This window comes from Bufo bufo, chromosome 1 (genome assembly GCF_905171765.1).
Source record: "Bufo bufo chromosome 1, aBufBuf1.1, whole genome shotgun sequence".
Classification (NCBI taxonomy): Eukaryota; Metazoa; Chordata; class Amphibia; order Anura; family Bufonidae; genus Bufo; species Bufo bufo.
Window position 1 is genome coordinate 315368444 of NC_053389.1, and position 20430 is coordinate 315388873.

At 37.5% G+C, this 20430-nt stretch overlaps 7 protein-coding genes across 19 annotated transcripts in view; all 7 read right to left on the minus strand.

The window, feature by feature from the left end:
• Positions 1-20430, minus strand: part of LOC121008577 (protocadherin gamma-C5-like) — a 392139-nt gene that overhangs the window by 84375 nt on the left and 287334 nt on the right. For 2 of the 13 annotated variants that reach the window (XM_040441287.1, XM_040441263.1), the window contains exon 1: positions 1017-3603. The exons of the other annotated variants lie outside the window; for them this stretch is intronic. In XM_040441287.1, the coding sequence (XP_040297221.1) occupies positions 1017-3452 (2436 nt within the window). In that variant the 5' untranslated portion in view covers positions 3453-3603. Of the gene's footprint in view, positions 1-1016; positions 3604-20430 lie in introns of those variants that run through there. 13 annotated transcript variants of the gene reach the window in all.
• The window catches only part of LOC121008669 (protocadherin gamma-C5-like), a 145011-nt gene that overhangs the window by 69303 nt on the left and 55278 nt on the right, over positions 1-20430 (minus strand).
• The window catches only part of LOC121008655 (protocadherin gamma-C5-like), a 236440-nt gene that overhangs the window by 69287 nt on the left and 146723 nt on the right, over positions 1-20430 (minus strand).
• LOC121008687 (protocadherin gamma-C5-like) overlaps positions 1-20430 on the minus strand; it is a 122085-nt gene that overhangs the window by 39351 nt on the left and 62304 nt on the right.
• The window catches only part of LOC121008696 (protocadherin gamma-C5-like), a 98591-nt gene that overhangs the window by 39351 nt on the left and 38810 nt on the right, over positions 1-20430 (minus strand).
• The window catches only part of LOC121008678 (protocadherin gamma-C5-like), a 71827-nt gene that overhangs the window by 39351 nt on the left and 12046 nt on the right, over positions 1-20430 (minus strand).
• The window catches only part of LOC121008664 (protocadherin gamma-C5-like), a 160844-nt gene that overhangs the window by 39342 nt on the left and 101072 nt on the right, over positions 1-20430 (minus strand).

The window sequence follows — 20430 nt, forward strand, 5'->3', positions numbered from 1 at the left end:
TTTCACCTGGGGTCATGTAAATCTCCTTCCTCTTTACTGCCTTCAGATCTGTAAAAATGATGCTATTTTAAAAAATTTTATCATAAAGAATTGCCAAAAATTATTCTTCAGTGCATGCACCAAGACAGTTTACTTCAGCACTCTCCTGGTACTTCAGACCAGGGCACACTGCATGTCCAGATCTGTGGGCGAGGAGAGTATAGCCTCAGTTTGTACTATGTGGTGTAACACTTCCATGTTATTTCATCAGGCAGCTACATAGTATAATTCTTTACTGGTTATAATGGAAAAACACTGTACACATCAGACATTAGAATGTCAAGTAAGAATGATTGTACTGCATCTACAAAGAGCGGCTATCATACATCATAAAGTAGTGGTGATGTCCATGGTATCATTACCTGGAGCTTTCACAAGATAATTATACTATGAAGATTGAAAACACTGAGCAGCAGACTCTTTCTGCATCTGCCAGAGGACAGCTATTATAACTTTACAGTGCCTGCTGGTACATGGAAGCAATCCTGATTTATAATGTTATACCAGCCACATGTGCTCTGCATCTCCAAACCACCGACACATGTCCCAATAGGTTCTACAAGTTATCTCACATTACACACAATATACAGAACGGACTGTTTGCTTCTTTACACCTAAGACTGTGCTTACTAAAAGCTTGAAGGAAAAAAATGTTGCCAAACCCTTCTGCATGCAGAAATTCAATTACCTGATACCTCTGCTAAGTAAATTTAGCATTTAGGCCCAGGAGCATAAAGTAACAATTTTTTTTTATATTATTGTCATTTAAATAAGGATTAGCTTATTCTCCAACCTGCTATACACATCATAATGAACATTGCAAAATTTTTAGCTAGAGCACATTGTACTTTTTATTATTACCATGTTATATAATGGAAGAATTTTCTCTAAATTTAGGGCTTATGTAAAAGTCAGTGAACATACCCATCAAGAGTAAAAAAAAATCATGATGTTTACAGCATTTACTGATATCTCACCTGATTTACCTCACTCATACTGTTCATAGTAGAAGATTCTGCTTCATTAACCTTCTGCTGAGGGGCACCTAATGGTTTCCTAAAGGTAAAGTCATTTTCTGTATAAGGTGGGAAGCACGCTGTGTAACATGGTTCCTGTGCATTTGGAGGAGCCATTCTCACCTCCATGTATTTTAAGGTCCCATCTGTATTCAGATAAAGTGTTGGTTTATACTGGTCTATATAGTGATTAGAATGTGATCTGGATGTAAGGCAAGAACCACAACTGCTTCCATAAGTTTCTTTTCTAAGGCACCTGACAATCAATATAGTAAAAGTTACAAGGGAAACCACACTGATGGCCACAAGAGAAATAATAAGATACAGTGTCATATCTGCTGCAGGCTTTATATTGGTCAAAAAGTCCTGAGGTCTGGGATTGGTATGCACAATATTTTCCATTATATTTACAATCAATGTGACTGTAGTGGTCATAGAAGGTTCTCCATGGTCACTGACTGCAATCATAAGTCGATGCTCCATGTTATCTGTCTCATGTAAACCTCGGAGAGTCCTGACTTCTCCTGAGTATTCAGAGATGTGGAATAAAGCAGGACTAGCAGACTCAACAAGACTATAGAGGAGCCAGGCATTGTGCCCAGAATCTACATCCACTGCAGACACCTTACTGACTAAATAGCCAGCAGTAGCAGATCTTGGAATGGTCTCTTGAGCAGTGGTCTCTCCTGTATACTCTGGGTATAAGATGGTAGGAGAGTTGTCATTTGTATCCAGAATAAATATGAAGACAGAAACATTGGAGGATAATTTTGGAGATCCAGAATCTTCCACGCTTGCTGTGATCTGCAGAACCTGGAATTGCTCATAGTCAAAAGACCTTTGTGCATAAATATTCCCGGTGTCGGAGTTAATGTAGACAAATGAAGAGACAGGAGAACCATGGATATGGCTCTCAGTGATGGAGTAAATGAGGTTTGCATTAGCTCCCTCATCCGGATCCGTAGCAGATACTGTACATAACAGTCTGCCGGCCTCATTGTTTTCTTCTATGAAGGCATTGTAGACATTGTGTAGAAATGCTGGACGATTATCATTAACATCAGAGATATTAAGGCTGATTGTAATCTGGCTGCTGAGAGATGGAGAACCCAGATCAGATGCAGTCAGCTTAATAGTGTATTGTGAGAGCTTCTCCCTGTCCAGATGTCCACTAGTGACCAGAGCATAACGCTGTGACATGGGCTGGCATGTGAAGGGTAAACCTTTGGAGACTTGTAATGTAATCTCTCCATTTTTGCCAGAATCTCTATCTCTAACTGTGATGAAACCAACAACAGTACCTATAGGAGCATTCTCGGGAACCTCATTATTTTTAGATATAAAATTAATTTCTGGGGAGTTATCATTTACATCTTCTATCTCTATCTGAACAACACATCGTCCCTCTAATTTAGGGGAGCCTTTGTCAACTGCTTTAACAGAAAGCTCATAAAATTTAGCTTCCTCAAAATCCACAGTTCCCTTGATGAATATTTCACCCGTTTGTGGATTTAAATCAAATATTTGTTTTTCCGACTCTAAAGTATGATGATTAAATGAATATAATATTTCCCCATTTGATCCCTCATCTAAATCTGTAGCATTAAGTTTTATCACAACTGTTTGCAAAGGAACATTTTCTGATAAATTTACTTTATATCTTGACTGATGAAACACTGGTGCATTGTCATTGATATCTAATACATGGACTGTTATCTGTGTAGATCCTGATCTGGCTGGTTGTCCTCCATCTATAGCAGTGAGAATAAGCTTGTGCTCTGCTATTTCCTCTCTGTCTAGAGATTTTTCTAATACTAATTCAGGAATTAGCGTTCCATCCTTACGATTTGTAACAGACAATGCAAAATATGGATTTGGATTCAAACTATATTGTTTAATATCATTAATGCCAACATCTGCATCCTTTGCCATTTCTAATTGGAACTGCACTCCGGGAGTTGTTACTAGCTCAAAGATCTTTATCATCTGGTTAGTGCTAGTAAAAATGGGTGAATTATCATTAATATCCAAAACCTCTATTTCCAGACTGTGAAGCTCCAGAGGATTCTCAGCCACAACCTCTAAATGCAGCAAACAGCTCAGGCTGGATCCACACAGACTCTCCCTATCAACCCTCTCATGTACAACCAGAGCTCCATTCTTCTGCTCTATAGAGAATAATCTGCTGCTTCCATCTGATCCCAAACTCAGCCTCCTTCTACTAATATCAGCCAGATTCACCCCCAGATCCTGAGCCACATTCCCCACAACAGTTCCTGGATGAGACTCCTCAGCAATAGAATAACGAAGCTGCCCAGAGACCCAGCCCCAGCTACAAAGGAAGAGGGAGAAAGCTACTTGCCATTTCCAAGCCCTTGGAAAACTTTGGTTGTCCATATCTTAAATCCTTCTATTGAAAATGTATAAGATGCATATCCTCTTTATAATCCCAAATAGATTGTTACGTCAATAAAATATTTTCCAGGAAAATGTATTCCTTTTGTTCCCTGGGAAACATCCATGGCGTTCACATAGGAGCAGCAGCTCTTCTTTGTGTGAGAGGAAAGATGGGAGGGTGAATCACTGAGCCAGGGGGAGGAGAGCGCAGGACTGACATGAGCAGACCCACTAATGTTGCCAAATATCAGATCGGAAGACAGGCACTCCCTCTTCTGGACAAAAGCAATTATTGCACTTAAAAAGCAAAGTTACTGTTTAAAGTGTTTTTACTATTTCCGAATAATAATATTTATATAGTACCAACATATTCTGCAACACTTTTACAAATGCATAAAGGGAAAAAAATGAAAAATATGTTTTTCTAGAGATATATGAAACTATGTTATGTATTAGTATTTCTAGAGATATATGAAACTAGATTTAGTGCAGACCACTAAAAAGGATAAAGTATAGTGAAATTTGGCACATTTATAAATTTGCATTAGTGCAAATATATTCCTCATATACTTCAGACTGTTCATATTCATGTATATATATGTAGATTATTGAAACTTTCCAAGTGACAATGAATGTTTACTTTTTTGATAATTAGTATACCTCCAAGTAAGGAAAGAATGGCAAATTATATACCATATATAATTTGCCATTCTTTCACACAAATGTTCACTGAATTGAACTTAGAACTTATATAACCTACATACAGTACAGACCAAAAGTTTGGACACACCTTCTCATTCAAAGAGTTTTCTTTATTTTCATGACTATAAAAATTGTAGATTCACACTGAATGCATCAAAACTATGAATTAACACATGTGGAATTATATACATAACAAACAAGTGTGAAACAACTGAAAATATGTCATATTCTAGGTTCTTCAAAGTAGCCACCTTTTGCTTTGATTACTGCTTTGCACACTCTTGGCATTCTCTTGATGAGCTTCAAGAGGTAGTCCCCTGAAATGGTTTTCACTTCACAGGTGTGCCCTGTCAGGTTTAATAAGTGGGATTTCTTGCCTTATAAATGGGGTTGGGACCGTCAGTTGCGTTGAGGAGAAGTCAGGTGGATACACAGCTGATAGTCCTACTGAATAGACTGTTAGAATTTGTATTATGGCAAGAAAAAAGTAGCTAAGTAAAGAAAAACGAGTGGCCATCATTACTTTAAGAAATTAAGGTCAGTCAGTCAGCCGAAAAATTGGGAAAACTTTGAAAGTAAGGGCTATTTGACCATGAAGGAGAGTGATGGGGTGCTGCACCAGATGACCTGGCCTCCACAGTCACCGGACCTGAACCCAATAGAGATGGTTTGGGGTGAGCTGGACCGCAGAGTGAAGGCAAAAGGGCCAACAAGTGCAAAGCATCTCTGGGAACTCCTTCAAGACTGTTGGAAGACCATTTCAGGGGACTACCTTTTGAAGCTCATCAAGAGAATGCCAAGAGTGTGCAAAGCAGTAATCAAAGCAAAAGGTGGCTACTTTGAAGAACCTAGAATATGACATATTTTCAGTTGTTTCACACTTGTTTGTTATGTATATAATTCAACGTGTTAATTCATAGTTTTGATGCCTTCATAGTCATGAAAATAAAGAAAACTCTTTGAATGAGAAGGTGTGTCCAAACTTTTGGTCTGTACTGTATATAGAGGTTATATTAATTATACTCCTTCCATCAATATTCAACTCTATTTAATTAACTCATTTTAAATTATATTTAATCACTGACCTGTCCTTAGGCTAATATGTAAGCTATATTCTAAGATATATATAATATATTATTAGTTTTGTTTATGGAGCTGTATGAGGGATCTTTTATGCAGGGAGACCTGGAATTTTCACTGATACCATTTTGGAGTGTGTGACTTTTTGATAATGTTTTTGCTAAATTTTTTTTCGGAAGATGAAGTGATGTGGTGAATCGGCCATTTTGATTTTATTTTCCATTATGCCGTTCACCATATGGGATAAATATTTCTATATTTTAATCGTACAGGTATTTTCAAATACGGTGATGCCTATAATGGTTAATTTTTTGTTTAATTTTTTATATTCTTGAAAACTTTAATTTTCTTAAAAAAATGTTAAGCCACCTTAGGTGACGATAGCGTGCAATCATTAGATTGCATCTTGTATTCTGTGATGAATATCTATCTATTACAGAATTCTGAGTTCAGTATATTCCATTGCAGTGCTTTCACGTTTACGCCTGTATTGGTATATACTAGTAATTTACCTAGCAATTACTTTTGTACAGGCTTAGGCCTATTACTGGTATGGGCCGCTTTCTCTAATCTAAGCCTGAGAAAGGCAGTCTGAGGCAGGAAGGGGGCGGCTCCCAATTTTAGTGCTCCCAGATGCTGTGGTAACATTTAACCATGGCATCTGATGGGGTTAAATTTCAGCAAATGGCATTATAGCCGATAGTACACATTAGCCTCAGGCCTCTGCTGTCTAAAACAGTAAAAACCTGGCATCTTTAAAGACCAGACATTTGCCTTACATTTACGGCAGAGGTCCAGCAAGGGTTAAAAATAACATAAATTTGTAAATTTAGTAAGTGGTAATTTAACATATATGGTACCAAATGTGTGACTCTTTATCAAACACCCTATCAAACAACGCAATAATCTTCTGTCTTTCTGAGTTACAAATGTAATAATGAAGAATCAGCTATGAGCAAGAAGACCTTCTGACAAGGATAAATATTACAGCTGATAACAGTGATAATGGTGAAAAATTGTACCGCAATATAGAATGTCAAAGAGTTGATATTCCATGTTGCTAGGACATAATATGCTGGCCATTGACATGCTTTATCTGCCTGTTAAATAGTTGACAACGCGCAATCCCCTAAGAACTGCACCACATGCATATTATCCCAACACAAGAAGGTGATAGACATTTTTGGTGTCCCACACAGCCAACATTTGATTATCTGCCAGTCCATATAGACACAAGAATATTGACAGATCCTGATTATATGTCTTTGCCAAGCTTCCATAAAAATTTGATTATCAGTGGATCCCATTCCTTATAGGAGCATTCAATAACAAAAATAGCATATATATATATATATGGACGCTTTATACTCCATTGAAAGAAGAATTACCCTTTATAGGGGTTGTCCAAGTTATTTTTATTGATGACCTATCCTCAGGGTGGATCATCAATATCAGTTACTATTCAAGTGTATAGGAACGAGCCATCCCATTGAAGTGAATGGGATGGCTTCTTTTAATAACCCATACTCACCGCTGTGGATACAACAGTGAGCAGGTAAACAATGAAGAGAAGGCTGCTCTGGCACGGCGCGCACCTTCTCTTCAGCCAGCTGATTGATGGGGGTGCAGGGTGTCGGACCCCTGCTGATCTTATATTGATGAGCTATCCTCAGGATAGGTCATCAATAAAAATAACTTGGACAACCCCTTTAACTGCCTACTTGATATGGTTTTTAAATTGTATGCTTTGTCCAACTGGCATAGACACAGAGTTCATTTGTACTAGGGCTTTCATACACTTGCCTGGGTGTCAATTGTACATGATCAGGAAAGTTTCATAACCTCTCTAGATGTTTATAAAAACGTTTCTGCTCATAAGCAGTGATTTTGAAAATAATGAAGAAAGTATATTAGAAAGTTTTATAGCATTTCATTATACAGGGTGGCCCACAAAAAAGTAACCCGCCTCCAGTGATAGTATAACAAGATGACAAGCAAATGTACACTAACAATCCAAATACCCTGGATGAACTCAAGGAGAACATCACAAACAGCATCCGCAGCATCACAAGCAGTATCAGCCAACATAATCCGACGTGCCCAAATATGCATAGACGTCAACAAGACCACTTTCAGCTTTTTTGACTTGTGGGTAATAAAAAAAAAATCAATCCACTTACTCGTTCATCTTTTTATACTATCACTAGAGGCAGGCTACTTTTTGTGGGTTCCCCTGTACAAGGCATAAGTATAACTTAAAAGTATTGTCCCATGTGGACATTTATGGCATAGCCATATAGCAGTGGTTGTAGAAAGTTGCACATGTTCAATGTGTTCTCCATTAACAGTGGGGCCCTATTTTTGAGATACGAACAGGTCCTAGAGGATTATATCCCATCTCTATACCATAAATATTCCTATTAAATAAATCCAAGGAAACCCCTTCAATGACGTAGAGTAAATGACGTATAGTAAATGGAGAGAAACTAAAATAATAATCGAATTATATGGAAAGCCCAAAGGGTTCATCTCATAGAGAGTGATTCCCTGTTCTTGACTCAGTTCTTGCTTTGATGGACTTACTCTTTCTATGTATTACTTGGATAGCCATTTATTTGACAGCATGTACTACAAAATGTCCCTGTAAGGGGATGCTTCGAAGGACATAAGCAGTTGATGACAACTTCTCATGGCAAACTTGGCAGATGTGAGTTGAATTATGCAGTGATTGCTGAGGTGATTCTTGTATTCATAGGGTTACATCATGTGAGGAGATAACTTTAATCAAAAGATTCTGGAAACATTTTATAATGTTGCTATGTATGTAGAAAATCTATATAAAAGAGCAAGCATTGTTCTCATTATGATTAGTTGCAGTACCTGGAAGTTCATACCATACATATACTGTTAGTATAGAATACTGGGCTGACAGGCCAACTCCACAGGAATGGAGTGCACTTGGTGGGGAATATTATTACTTTCTTACCATTAAAAATGTATGCACATGGAATAGAATTGGATGCAAAGATTCAGTATTGTCAACTGGCTTGTTTAATGCTGTCTTGACAACATTCTGATGACAGTGTTTCCAGGTTGCATATTCCTGGTCATGCTGGAGACTGATTACTTTTGAATAATCCACTTATGTTGATATTGGTTACAAATAATGAGTTTATTAGGAGCACCAGGAAGACATTTCAGTCATAATACTCAAAATCTTCATGGACAATTTGGTGACTACTCTGATTCCAGCTTATTATAATGGGATATATTATATAAACCCCTTTTTAACAGAATTAATTGTTTTCAGAAAGCACTCTGTAACTTAAGAAGAGAATGTATCACCGAAAATAGTTTCAGCCACTTAAAACCAGACAGCAACGCATATCCTTTTTTCCAATCTGCTTTTTTTTTTCGGATTGTAGATTTTTTTATTCTGTATACTGAACATGATTATGGGGGACTGCTATATTGCCCAAGATGCATTTAGAGAGACATTTAGAAAACAGCTTTACAGCAGCCACATGGGCCATAGAAACAGTGGACAGGAGGAGACCTCATTGACGTCTATGGGAGAGTTTTCTAGGCATGCTCTGTGACCTGTGACAAGTTTAGGAGAGAGTAGATAAGCTTTGACAATCACCTATTGTGAATGGAGGATCCTGTGTTATCTATACACAGAGATGATATCTCATTCCAATCCTGCCTAATGATGCAGGTAACTGTAATAAAGTGATCTTTACTTACTAAGAAGTGACAACTGTTATTAGGCTTAGCATCCAGTGCAAAAACTGAAGGATTTTATGTTTTTTGTTTAAATATAGATATTGATATGGGAAATTTAAAATAACATCATCAAAAATTCTTAAAAAATATGTTTACCATAAAAACATGATTTAAATAATAGGTCATTTGCTGATGACACATTTTCAGACTACTACAAGTCTGAATAACTCCTATCTCTGCTATGGCCCTCAAAAACTAATCAAAAAGAAATCTTTGTAATCAGCTTTTCCCTCACAAAGAACAACCTCAGTTTAGGTTCAGAAAAACCATCTAACCTTTTCGATGCCAGGGGTGTTTGGACATTTTGCACCTCTGGTAGCCAGGAAAATGTTCACAGTTTTGACATGTATGAATTAAAGCTAAATTACAAAATAAAAAATCATACTTCCCCCCTGACTCATGTATTTTATAAAAGTAGACACCCGACGCATTGTCAAAAATTACATAAAAGTTTGTACTAGTGGATAAAAGTGTGACCCATAAAGTTATATGGACCATGCTTCCTAAAAATAAAAGTTCAATATGTGCAGAGCTGATATATACAACTTAGGCCTAAGTTTATATACACATATCTTCATAAAATGACCAAAGCTAGAAAGACAAAAAATAGTTTTTAAGGTAGAAATTTTAAAAAGTAGCAAATTACCAACCTCTAAAATACAGGGAGTACAGTTTTAAAAAGTAAGTGAATCCCCAAAACCTATATATTTCTTGAAAGCAGACAGCCTTATGATTGACAATTATGTCTATCTTTATATAACTTTGTGATAAACACTATTAAAAAAAATGCATGAAAACAAACATTTGCGCCTAAAACACACATGCAAGCAGAAGTTTTCACATTCACACGACCAAGCACAGATACATAAAATACGGGCATTGGGCTTGTGCACCCCGCTTCACGGTGCAGACCCATTGACTTCAATGAGTTAATGATCTACAAAATGTGGCCAAATATAGGATATGTCCTATCCTTTATGGCGTGGAAGCATAGACCCGGAAACACAAGGAAACACACAGCAGCCCTTCCGTAGGCTTCTAAATCCATGCCTCTGCACTGCATAAGATGAGACATGTCCTAGGTTGGCTGCCTCTTGTGGATTCATTGAAGTGAAAGGGTCTACACCGTGATGTAAGGTGCACATGACTGATGCCCGTGTTTTGGTGATCTGCAGATTGCGGTCCCAAAAACTAACACAGCCGTCAGATGGTCGGGTGAATGCGACCTAAATGTAATATATTGATGCGTACAAATCTCATATATGCCACAAGCATATACACCACGAGCTTGTGCTCTTTAAAACACTGAAACCGAGGCCATGCATGGCAGATGTGTTTGTTTAACATATATATTGTATACTATACAACAAGCAGCTTCAATGTTACCAAATTGTCTGATAGGTGCGTGTCCCACCTCTGGGACCTGCATCTACAATGAGAATGGAGCGGGGAAATTAATGGAGGGCGCACTGCGCATGTACAGCTGCCCTCTATTCATTTCAGTGGGGCCGCCGAAAATAGCCGAGTGCTGGCTCAGCTATTTCCGTCTGCCCCATAGAAATTAATGGGAGCAGGGGCCGCACGTGCGCATTGCGCTCCCATTCACTTGTATGGGAGCAGCGGGGAGCAGTGCTTTGTGCTGGACAGACCCCGGGGTCCTTTAGCCCAAGCTTTTCCCGCTCCGTCACCTCTGGGACCCGCACCTATCAGACAATAGGGGCATATCCTAGCGATATGCCACTATTGTATGTGATAGGAATACACCTTTAAAATACACTGCCATCTTCATGCAACTTTGACTATTAGCAAAATGTAGACAAAATGTATAATTTCTTCATAAGGGATCACACACAGAATATAACTGTTGTTAATATTAAATATTTAATGTCTTCACTGCAAATGACAATACCAATAGGCAATCCCTAAAATAAAAGATAAAATAGTAAAATATAATATGTTCACATAAAATAGAAGATTCGAAATTAAGGTCCAGCTATCCTTAAGAAGGAGGTATATATACACAGTGGAATAGTATTTTATTTTATTTGTCTTCCACATATTGGCTGATTTTATAGTGTAAATTGAATTGAAGTGATTTTATTCTATTTTATGTGAACATATTATATTTTACTATTTTATCATTTATTTTAGGGATTGCCTATTGGTATTGTCATTTGCAGCTAAGACATTAAATATTTAATATTAACAACAGTTATATTCTGTGTGTGATCCCTTATGAAGAGAGTGCCCCTCATAATTCTACACAAAACCTTTCTGTTTATATAGGCCTAGGGTGAGGCCTTTAGAGGTGAGCACCTCGTATCCTAAACCGATTGGTGGGTGTAGCCGCTGTTTGTTATTATAAAATGTATAATTTATGACTAAAATGCACACTCTAGCACAGACCTTATGCAAATAAAATAAACTCTGCAAAAACTGTAAGATGTGAAGAGTTTGTGCATACTAAATGTCTATATTCATTGCTGCATGTGTTAAAGAAATGCAAAAAAGTCCAGAAATGTATCAAACAACTTTTGCATGCAAATATAGAATTTCTATCCCCCTATATAAACTGTAATCATAATTAAAAATTATAAATTCCTAAACCTATTATGATGCATTAACTAAAGCCACTTTCAGTCTGGTATAATAGTTAATCAGAAAATGAGTTAGACTGCCATGCCACTGGTTCTGATGATACGGGTGAGCTCTGGGTGTTGTAACCAAAACATGGGCAAAAAAAGCTCTTTATAGAAACATAGAATGTGTCGGCAGATAAGAACCATTTGGCCCATCTAGTCTGCCCAATATACTGAATACTATGGATAGCCCCTGGCCCTATCTTATATGAAGGATGGCCTTATGCCTATCCCATGCATGCTTAAACTCCTTCACTGTATTTGCAGCTACCACTCATGCAGGAAGGCTATTCCATGCATCCACCTTTGCCCCTCTAATTTAAAACTATGTCCTCTTGTAGCAGTTTTTCTTCTTTTAAATATTCTCTCCTCTTTTAACTTGTTGATTCCCTTTATGTATTTAAAAGTTTCTATCATATCCCCTCTGTCTCGTCTTCATTCCAAGCTATACATGTTAAGGTCCTTTAATCTTTCCTGGTAAGTTTTATCCTGCAATCCATGTACCAGTTTAGTAGCTCTTCTCTGAACTCTCTCCAAAGTATCAATATCCTTCTGGAGATATGGTCTCCAGTACTGAGCACAATACTCCAAATGAGGTCTCACTAGTGCTCTGTAGAGCGACATGAGCACCTCCCTCTTTCTACTGGTAATTCCTCTCCCTATACACCTAAGCATTCTGCTAACATTTCCTGCTGCTCTATGACATTGTCTGCCTACCTTTAAGTCTTCTGAAATAATGACCCCTAAATCCCTTTCCTCAGATACTGAGGTTAGGACTGTATCACTGATTTTATATTCTGCTCTTGGGTTTTTACGCCCCAGGTGCATTATCTTGCACTTATCAACATTAAATTTTAGTTGCCAGATTTTTGACCATTCCTCTAGTTTTCCTAAATCCTTTTCCATTTGGTGTATCCCTCCAGGAACATCAACCCTGTTACAAATCTTTGTGTCATCAGCAAAAAGAGACACCTTACCATCGAGGCCTTCTGCAATGTCGCTGATAAAGATATTAAACAATATGGGTTCCAGAACAAATCCCTGAGGTACCCCACTGGTAAAAAGACGTTGGTCTGAATAAAATCCATTGACTACTACCCTCTGTTGCCTGTCCCTCAGCCACTGCCTAATCCATTCAACAATATGGGAGTCCAAGCCCAAAGACTGCAATTTATTGATAAGCCTTCTATGTGGGACAGTATCAAAAGCCTTACTTAAGTCTAGATAAGCGATGTCTACTGCACCTCCTCCATCTATTATTTTAGTCACCCAATCAAAAAAATCAATAAGATTAGTTTGACATGATCTCCCTAAAGTAAACCCATGCTGTTTTTAATCTTTCAATCCATGGGATTTTAGATGTTCCACAATCCTCTCCTTAAGTATGGTTTCCATTAATTTCACCACTATTGATGTCAGGCTTACTGGCCTATAGTTGCCCGATTCCTCCCTACTACCTTTCTTGTGAATGGGCACAACATTTGCTCATTTCCAATCTTCTGGGACGACTCCTGTTGCCAGTGATTGGTTAAATAAATCTGTTAATTTTTTACGCTCATCTGGCAAGCATATAAATACTGTTGTTTAAAAATAAAAAAAACATATGGTAGCTGAGAACAATTGTTTATTGCGACAGTCAATGAGTGAAAATGTATTTTCTGACTGATATAAACTTTATTGATGCTTGTGTGTTTGGGGTGTGTTTGGTATAACTTATTTGGTACTATTATCCAGACTTTCTTAAACAGGTCATGGCATCAATAAATGATCTAATTAGCTAGAGATTCATGCCAGGTTGTGTTTTAAAGCTGAACAAGACCGAAATCAAGGTTAAAATATACATTGCAAGTTAGAGCACTTATAAATCAGATGAGAGCTGGTTTGGAATATCTTATAGTGCACAAGGCTGCCATTGTAAGGTAAGCTGTCTGTTATCTGTCTCATGGATAGATGGATGGCTTGTACATACCTGGCTTTTGGCATATAGCCTTTGTGTGGTTGCCTATTGTATGTCGTACATAATAGGAGTCTAAGACGCATCGAGCTATCCTCTTAATGCTGTTTCCAAACCATTTTGATAGGGTTTCCATCAATTTCTGACCTTTTCTTGTGAACCAGACACCCTCTTTTCTTTAGAGCAGGGGATGCCTGGTTTGATGCTCAGGTCTCCCATTGACTTTCATTGTATTAAATTGTACTCGAACACCTGAAGTATTTGGCCGAGCACTCGGATCTGCGGAGCATAGCGATGCTCCAGCCGAACAGCAGTTTATATGTTAAGTATATATTTAAAATCATTTTTCGTGATATTTTTAATTTACCATGTCAATATCTATATTTTATTAAATCTAAAGTCTTTATAGTTTTTGCACTTCACAGCTTCCTAATCTATACAGATCAATTGTTAGCAGTTATCTAATTATCATCAAAGGCAGGATTACAATAAAAGATAATGCCTCTATATATAGATAACACAGGATCTACCATTCACAATAAGTGACACATCCAGTTTAAATGCTAACCATTTGCTAATTTATATTTGATCAGTAAAGGATCAATCTATGGAATCCTCACAAAAAGGAAAAAATGTTGCCAGAAGCCTGGGTTGTACTTTTCACATAACTCATATCAATTACTTTTATAATCCTTTATTTTACCTGAATTTTTTTATATATATATATATATATATATATATATATATATTTTTTTTTTGCTTCACTGTAAGAACAACTTTTCTGTATATTATTGGTATACAGAAAAATGCATGAATGGTGAAAACAGAAAAAATATATATTTGCTTATTTTATAAAATCTTTTATACCTTTAAAACTCCAATTATGACCATCTGATACTATAAATGGTTTAAACAATCACACACACTAGATACTGCAAACAAAGAAAATATACATAAAGTAGTAATATTATCTCACCTGGTTTAGTTCATTAAACCAGCTTGAATTAGATACCGGTGCTATTTCTTTCTCCATATCAGTTACATTAACAGGTTTTGTTAATGTCAAATTTGGAATGTTTGCTGGAGGGAAGCAAGCTGAATAACAGGGAGCCGCTTGTTCTGGTGGAGCCATCCTCACCTCCATATACTTTAATGTTCCATCTGTATTCAGGTAAAGGGTTGGTTTATACTGATCCAAATAGTTCTCAGAATGGGTTTTATAGGGAAGACAGGAATCACAATTAGTATAATGATCCTTCCTAAGGCACCTAACAAGTAATATAGTAAATGTGACCAGAAAAACTGCACTGATGGCCACAAGGGAGACAATAAGATATAAAGTCAGGTCTGGAGTAGATTTGGCATTTATAAGAAAGTCTTGAGATTTAGGACTCTCCTGAGCAATAGTGTCTAATATATTCACAATGATAGCAGTTGTAGTGGTCATAGAAGGTTCTCCATGGTCTCTGACAGAAATCACAAGTCGATGCTCTGTGTTATCTGTCTCATGTAAACCTCGGAGAGTCCTGACTTCTCCTGAGTATTCAGAGATGTGGAATAAAGCAGGACTGGCTGACTGAACAAGACTATAGAGGAGCCAGGCATTATGCCCAGAATCTGTATCCACTGCAGACACCTTACTGACTAAATAGCCAGCAGCAGCAGATCTTGGAATGGTCTCTTCAGCAATGGTCTCTCCTGTATTCTCTGGGTATAAGATGGTAGGAGAGTTGTCATTTGTATCCAGAATAAATATGAAGACAGAAACATTGGAGGATAATTTTGGAGATCCAGAATCTTCCACGCTTGCTGTGATCTGCAGAACCTGGAATTGCTCATAGTCAAAAGACCTTTGTGCATAAATATTCCCAGTGTCGGAGTTAATGTAGACAAATGATGAGACAGGAGAGCCATGGATATGGCTCTCAGTGATGGAGTAAATGAGGTTTGCATTAGCTCCCTCATCCGGATCCGTAGCAGATACTGTACATAACAGTCTGCCGGCCTCATTGTTTTCTGCTATGAAGGCGTTGTAGACATTGTGTAGAAATGCTGGAGTATTATCATTAACATCGGAGATATTAAGGCTGATTGTAATCTGGCTGCTGAGAGATGGAGAACCTAGATCAGATGCCGTCAGTTTGATAGTGTATTGTGAAAGCTTCTCCCTGTCTAGATGTCCACTAGTGACCAGAGCATAACGCTGTGACATGGGCTGAATTTTAAAAGGTAAATATGGTGAAACATCCAGTCTGATTTCTCCATTTTTGCCAGAATCCTTATCTTTAATTGTGATGAATCCCACCACAGTTCCTATGGGGGCATTCTCAGGAACCTCAGTATATTTAGAGTTAAAGCTAATTTCTGGGGTGTTATCATTGACATCTTCTACTTCCACCTTAATTACACATCTCCCTTCTAGTTTTGGTGATCCTTTGTCTACTGCCTTGACAAATAATTCATAGGATTTTGAAGTTTCATAATCCACCACTTTTTTCAAATATATATCCCCAGTATACAAATTTATTTGAAATATTTCTTTCACAGAATCTGAAGTATGGTGATCAAATAAATATATTATTTCACCATTTAAACCTTCATCCAAGTCTGTGGCATTAACTCTTAAAATAGTTGTGTTTAACTGGATATTTTCGGGAACACTGATCTTATACCTTGACTGATAAAACACTGGTGAGTTGTCATTTATATCTAATACAAGGACACTTATCTGTGTAGATCCTGATCTGGCTGGTTCTCCTCCATCTATGGCACTGAGAATAAGCTTGTGCTCTGCAATCTCTTCCCTGTCTAGAGTCTTTTCAAGGACTAATTCTGCAATGAGAGTTCCATCATTGCGATTAATTACAGATAATGAAAAATATGGATTTGGAGTCAATTTGTACTGATTAACAGTATTTATACCTACATCAATGTCCTGTGCAGCCGGTAAGGGAAAATGATCCCCAGGACTAGATACAAGCTCTATAACCCGGATAATCTGGCTATTAGTTCTAAAAATGGGTGAATTATCATTAATATCCAAAACCTCTATTTCCAGACTGTGAAGCTCCAGAGGATTCTCAGCCACAACCTCTAGATGCAGCAAACAGCTCAGGCTGGATCCACACAGGCTATCCCTATCAATCCTCTCATGTACAACCAGAGCTCCATTCTTCTGCTCTATAGAGAATAATCTGCTGCTTCCATCTGATCCCAAACTCAGCCTCCTTCTACTAATATCAGCCAGATTCACCCCCAGATCCTGAGCCACATTCCCCACAACAGTCCCTGGATGAGACTCCTCAGCAATAGAATAACGAAGCTGCCCAGAGACCCAGCCCCAGCTACAAAGGAAGAGGGAGAAAGCTACTTGCCATTTCCAAGCCTTTACAAAGCTCTGATTGTCCATATCTTAAATCCTTCTTCTAAAATGTGTAGAAAATAATCATTATCCCATCAATCCAAGAGTATGAGGATCAAAAATATAAATCCAATGGAAGGTAAAATCGTGTTTTTCCTGCATTGAAATCATCCACAGGGCTCTCATCGGAGCAGCAGCTCTTCTTTGTGTGAGAAGAAAGATGGGAGGGTGAATCACTGAGCCAGGGGGAGGAGAGCGCAGGGCTTATAGAAGTAGGTCTAGAAAACCAGTCTCAAACTAGACTGGATGACAAGAGTGCCCTCTTCTGGTCAATAATGATTAGTACAGGTTGAACTCTTTTAAGGATTAACAAAAATTGATTATTTTATGATTTTTGGTTTTTAAGATTTTATATATTAATTGATAAAAAATAATTCAGAACATTAATTATAATTCTCCTGGTAAAGCATGGAAATCTGATTATTGTTATTTCAAATCACAGCAAGAGTATACTGACTTTAAAAGAGGAATACATAAGAAATAATAAGGTGTAATAAAGTGTATTGTACTAACTATAAACATTGAGCAGAAAAACATAAACTGAATACTTAGTAATAATTTCACGAGTCCTTTTTAATACCCAACCTATAATTCTTGAAAATGACTGAGCAGCAGAAGTAATACTAATGATAGAGCTATAGTAAAGAAACATGTCATATACAGTACAGACCAAAAGTTTGGACACACCTTCTCATTCAAAGAGTTTTCTTTATTTTCATGATTATGAAAATTGTAGATTCACACTGAAGGCATCAAAACTATGAATTAACACATGTGGAATTATATACATAGCAAACAAGTGTGAAACAACTGAAAATATGTCATATTCTAGGTTCTTCAAAGTAGCCACCTTTTGCTTTGATTACTGCTTTGCACACTCTTGGCATTCTCTTGATGAGCTTCAAGAGGTAGTCCCCTGAAATGTTTTTCACTTCATAGGTGTGCCCTGTCAGGTTTAATAAGTCGGATTTCTTGCCTTATAAATGGGGTTGGGATCATCAGTGGCGTTGATGAGAAGTCAGGTGAATACACAGCTGATAGTCCTACTGAATAGACTGTTAGAATTTGTATTATGGCAAGAAAAAAGCAGCTAAGTAAAGAAAAACGAGTGGCCATCATTACTTTAAGAAATTAAGGTCAGTCAGTCAGCCGAAAAATTGGGAAAACTTTGAAAGTAAGGGCTATTTGACCATGAAGGAGAGTGATGGGGTGCTGCGCCAGATGACCTGGCCTCCACAGTCACCGGACCTGAACCCAATAGAGATGGTTTGGGGTGAGCTGGACCGCAGAGTGAAGGCAAAAGGGCCAACAAGTGCTAAGCATCTCTGGGAACTCCTTCAAGACTGTTGGAAGACCATTTCAGGGGACTACCTCTTGAAGCTCATCAAGAGAATGCCAAGAGTGTGCAAAGCAGTATTCAAAGCAAAAGGTGGCTACTTTGAAGAACCTAGAATATGACATATTTTCAGTTGTTTCACACTTGTTTGTTATGTATATAATTCCACATGTGTTAATTCAAAGTTTTGATGCCTTAATAGTCATGAAAATAAAGAAAACTCTTTGAATGAGAAGGTGTGTCCAAACTTTTGGTCTGTACTGTATGTTATACTTTTGGGATTTCTTACTCAAATAATCTAACACCAAAATGTTGGCTGGCAGATTCATTATATGCATTGGTGAGCACTGGCGGTACCTCCAATAGAGGCAGACCACATAGCTTCAATGGGGCCCCTGGGGAAAAGGGGCACACAGTGAACCAAAGGCCTTGCACCCTAATTACACTTATTACTGTCCAGCACCAGTATAGAATCCCTATCATCTGTGGGGAAAGCTTAAGGAACTGTATTGATGTCATGTAATAAAGGAACTGCATAATGAATGGTGTAGTTACCAGGTTAGATATGAGCATCTGCCAGGATCTGTGATAACATCATCATCATCATCATAGCTCCAGTACATCTAGTAAAGGAACTGCACAGCACATCCTCACAGTTCCTTGAACCCCCAACAGCATGGAGAAGAACTGCAGGATGAGCTCTCTGCTGAGACTAGAATTGAGTGGTAAGAAGAGGTCCTCCTTCTTTCTCTTCATTTGCTCCCATTCACTATTTTTTTTACTCATATCTCCCTATCTTACTCAAATTTTTGATAACTTCGCTCATCTCTGCTATATGTATACATGATGCAGCAGAGCTAAACTTGATGGGTAATGTTTTAAGTAAAAAAATGGCAAGAAAATTCTAACTGACTTTTCAATGGATTACAATGGCTTTTGTCACAAGATAACAAAAATAACACTGTGATGTGTTATCAGAGTATTATATATATATTTATTATAAAGATGCAATGTGTACAAATATACAGTATATATAGCAGTGTACTGATATGTAAGGTACAAGCCATAATTTATACTTCATACCTGACATATTAGTATACTGCTGTATATACTGGCCAGGAATGAGTATCAGGATGTGCTATAAATGGGACATGGGGGCCCAATTTAGATTTTTGCTATGGTGCCCAGTGATTTCTATGTATGCCCCTGTTGGTGAGAAAAGTCAAATGCAGTTAATGTTTTAAATGTTTACCCAGATAGTTGAATTTGAAGATCATCTCCCATAATGATGTTTTCCTATTTATGCACTATACAACACTGAGGGTATACATGTACACAGCTTATTTCTGTAGTGTAGGATATGTGTCTACATCTGTGTATCCAAAAGTGAATGCAAAAGTTTAATCCTTTGGAGGAATCCTAATTAGCTATCAATTGTCTGCTGCGGCTTTTTGCTCCACTGCGACACTTTACTTGGCAAATTATCATTGATATCATTACCATCTATTATTTTTATTTTCTATTTTATTTTTTTTTCTTAAGGTATAGTATCACGATCCCACTACTAAGGGGAGAGCACTGATATCCGCTTGGACCATCTACACAGGGATCCATAGTAGGGTCTCCCTGAAATAGGATACAAGCACTGTATTGAGATCACAGTCTAGTGTTTTATAAGGACCATTTAGTCCTACTTTGTATTATAATAAACAAGGTTTTTTAAATATATCCAAACTCAATTTGACTTCCTGATATTTTGAGTGGCCTCCAATTTTACTTCTATTTGTTTTATACACTTTTTTTACGTGCTTGGGGTGTTGCCCCTGGAGTGAGCACCATCTCACGGTAGTACATGCAGGTGAGCCACTGTCACTTAGTGTATTCCCAAAAGTTTAAATAACATTTTAAAAACATGATCGGTCTGTCAATAATTGCTTTATAATAATAGAAAAAACTCCTTATATGCTAGATATGCGGGTCTTTATAAAGAAGTCAAGGAGGAACTGGAAAAGTAAAGGGAAGTCCATTCATGATTATTCACTGTGTGGGGAGAAAACTGT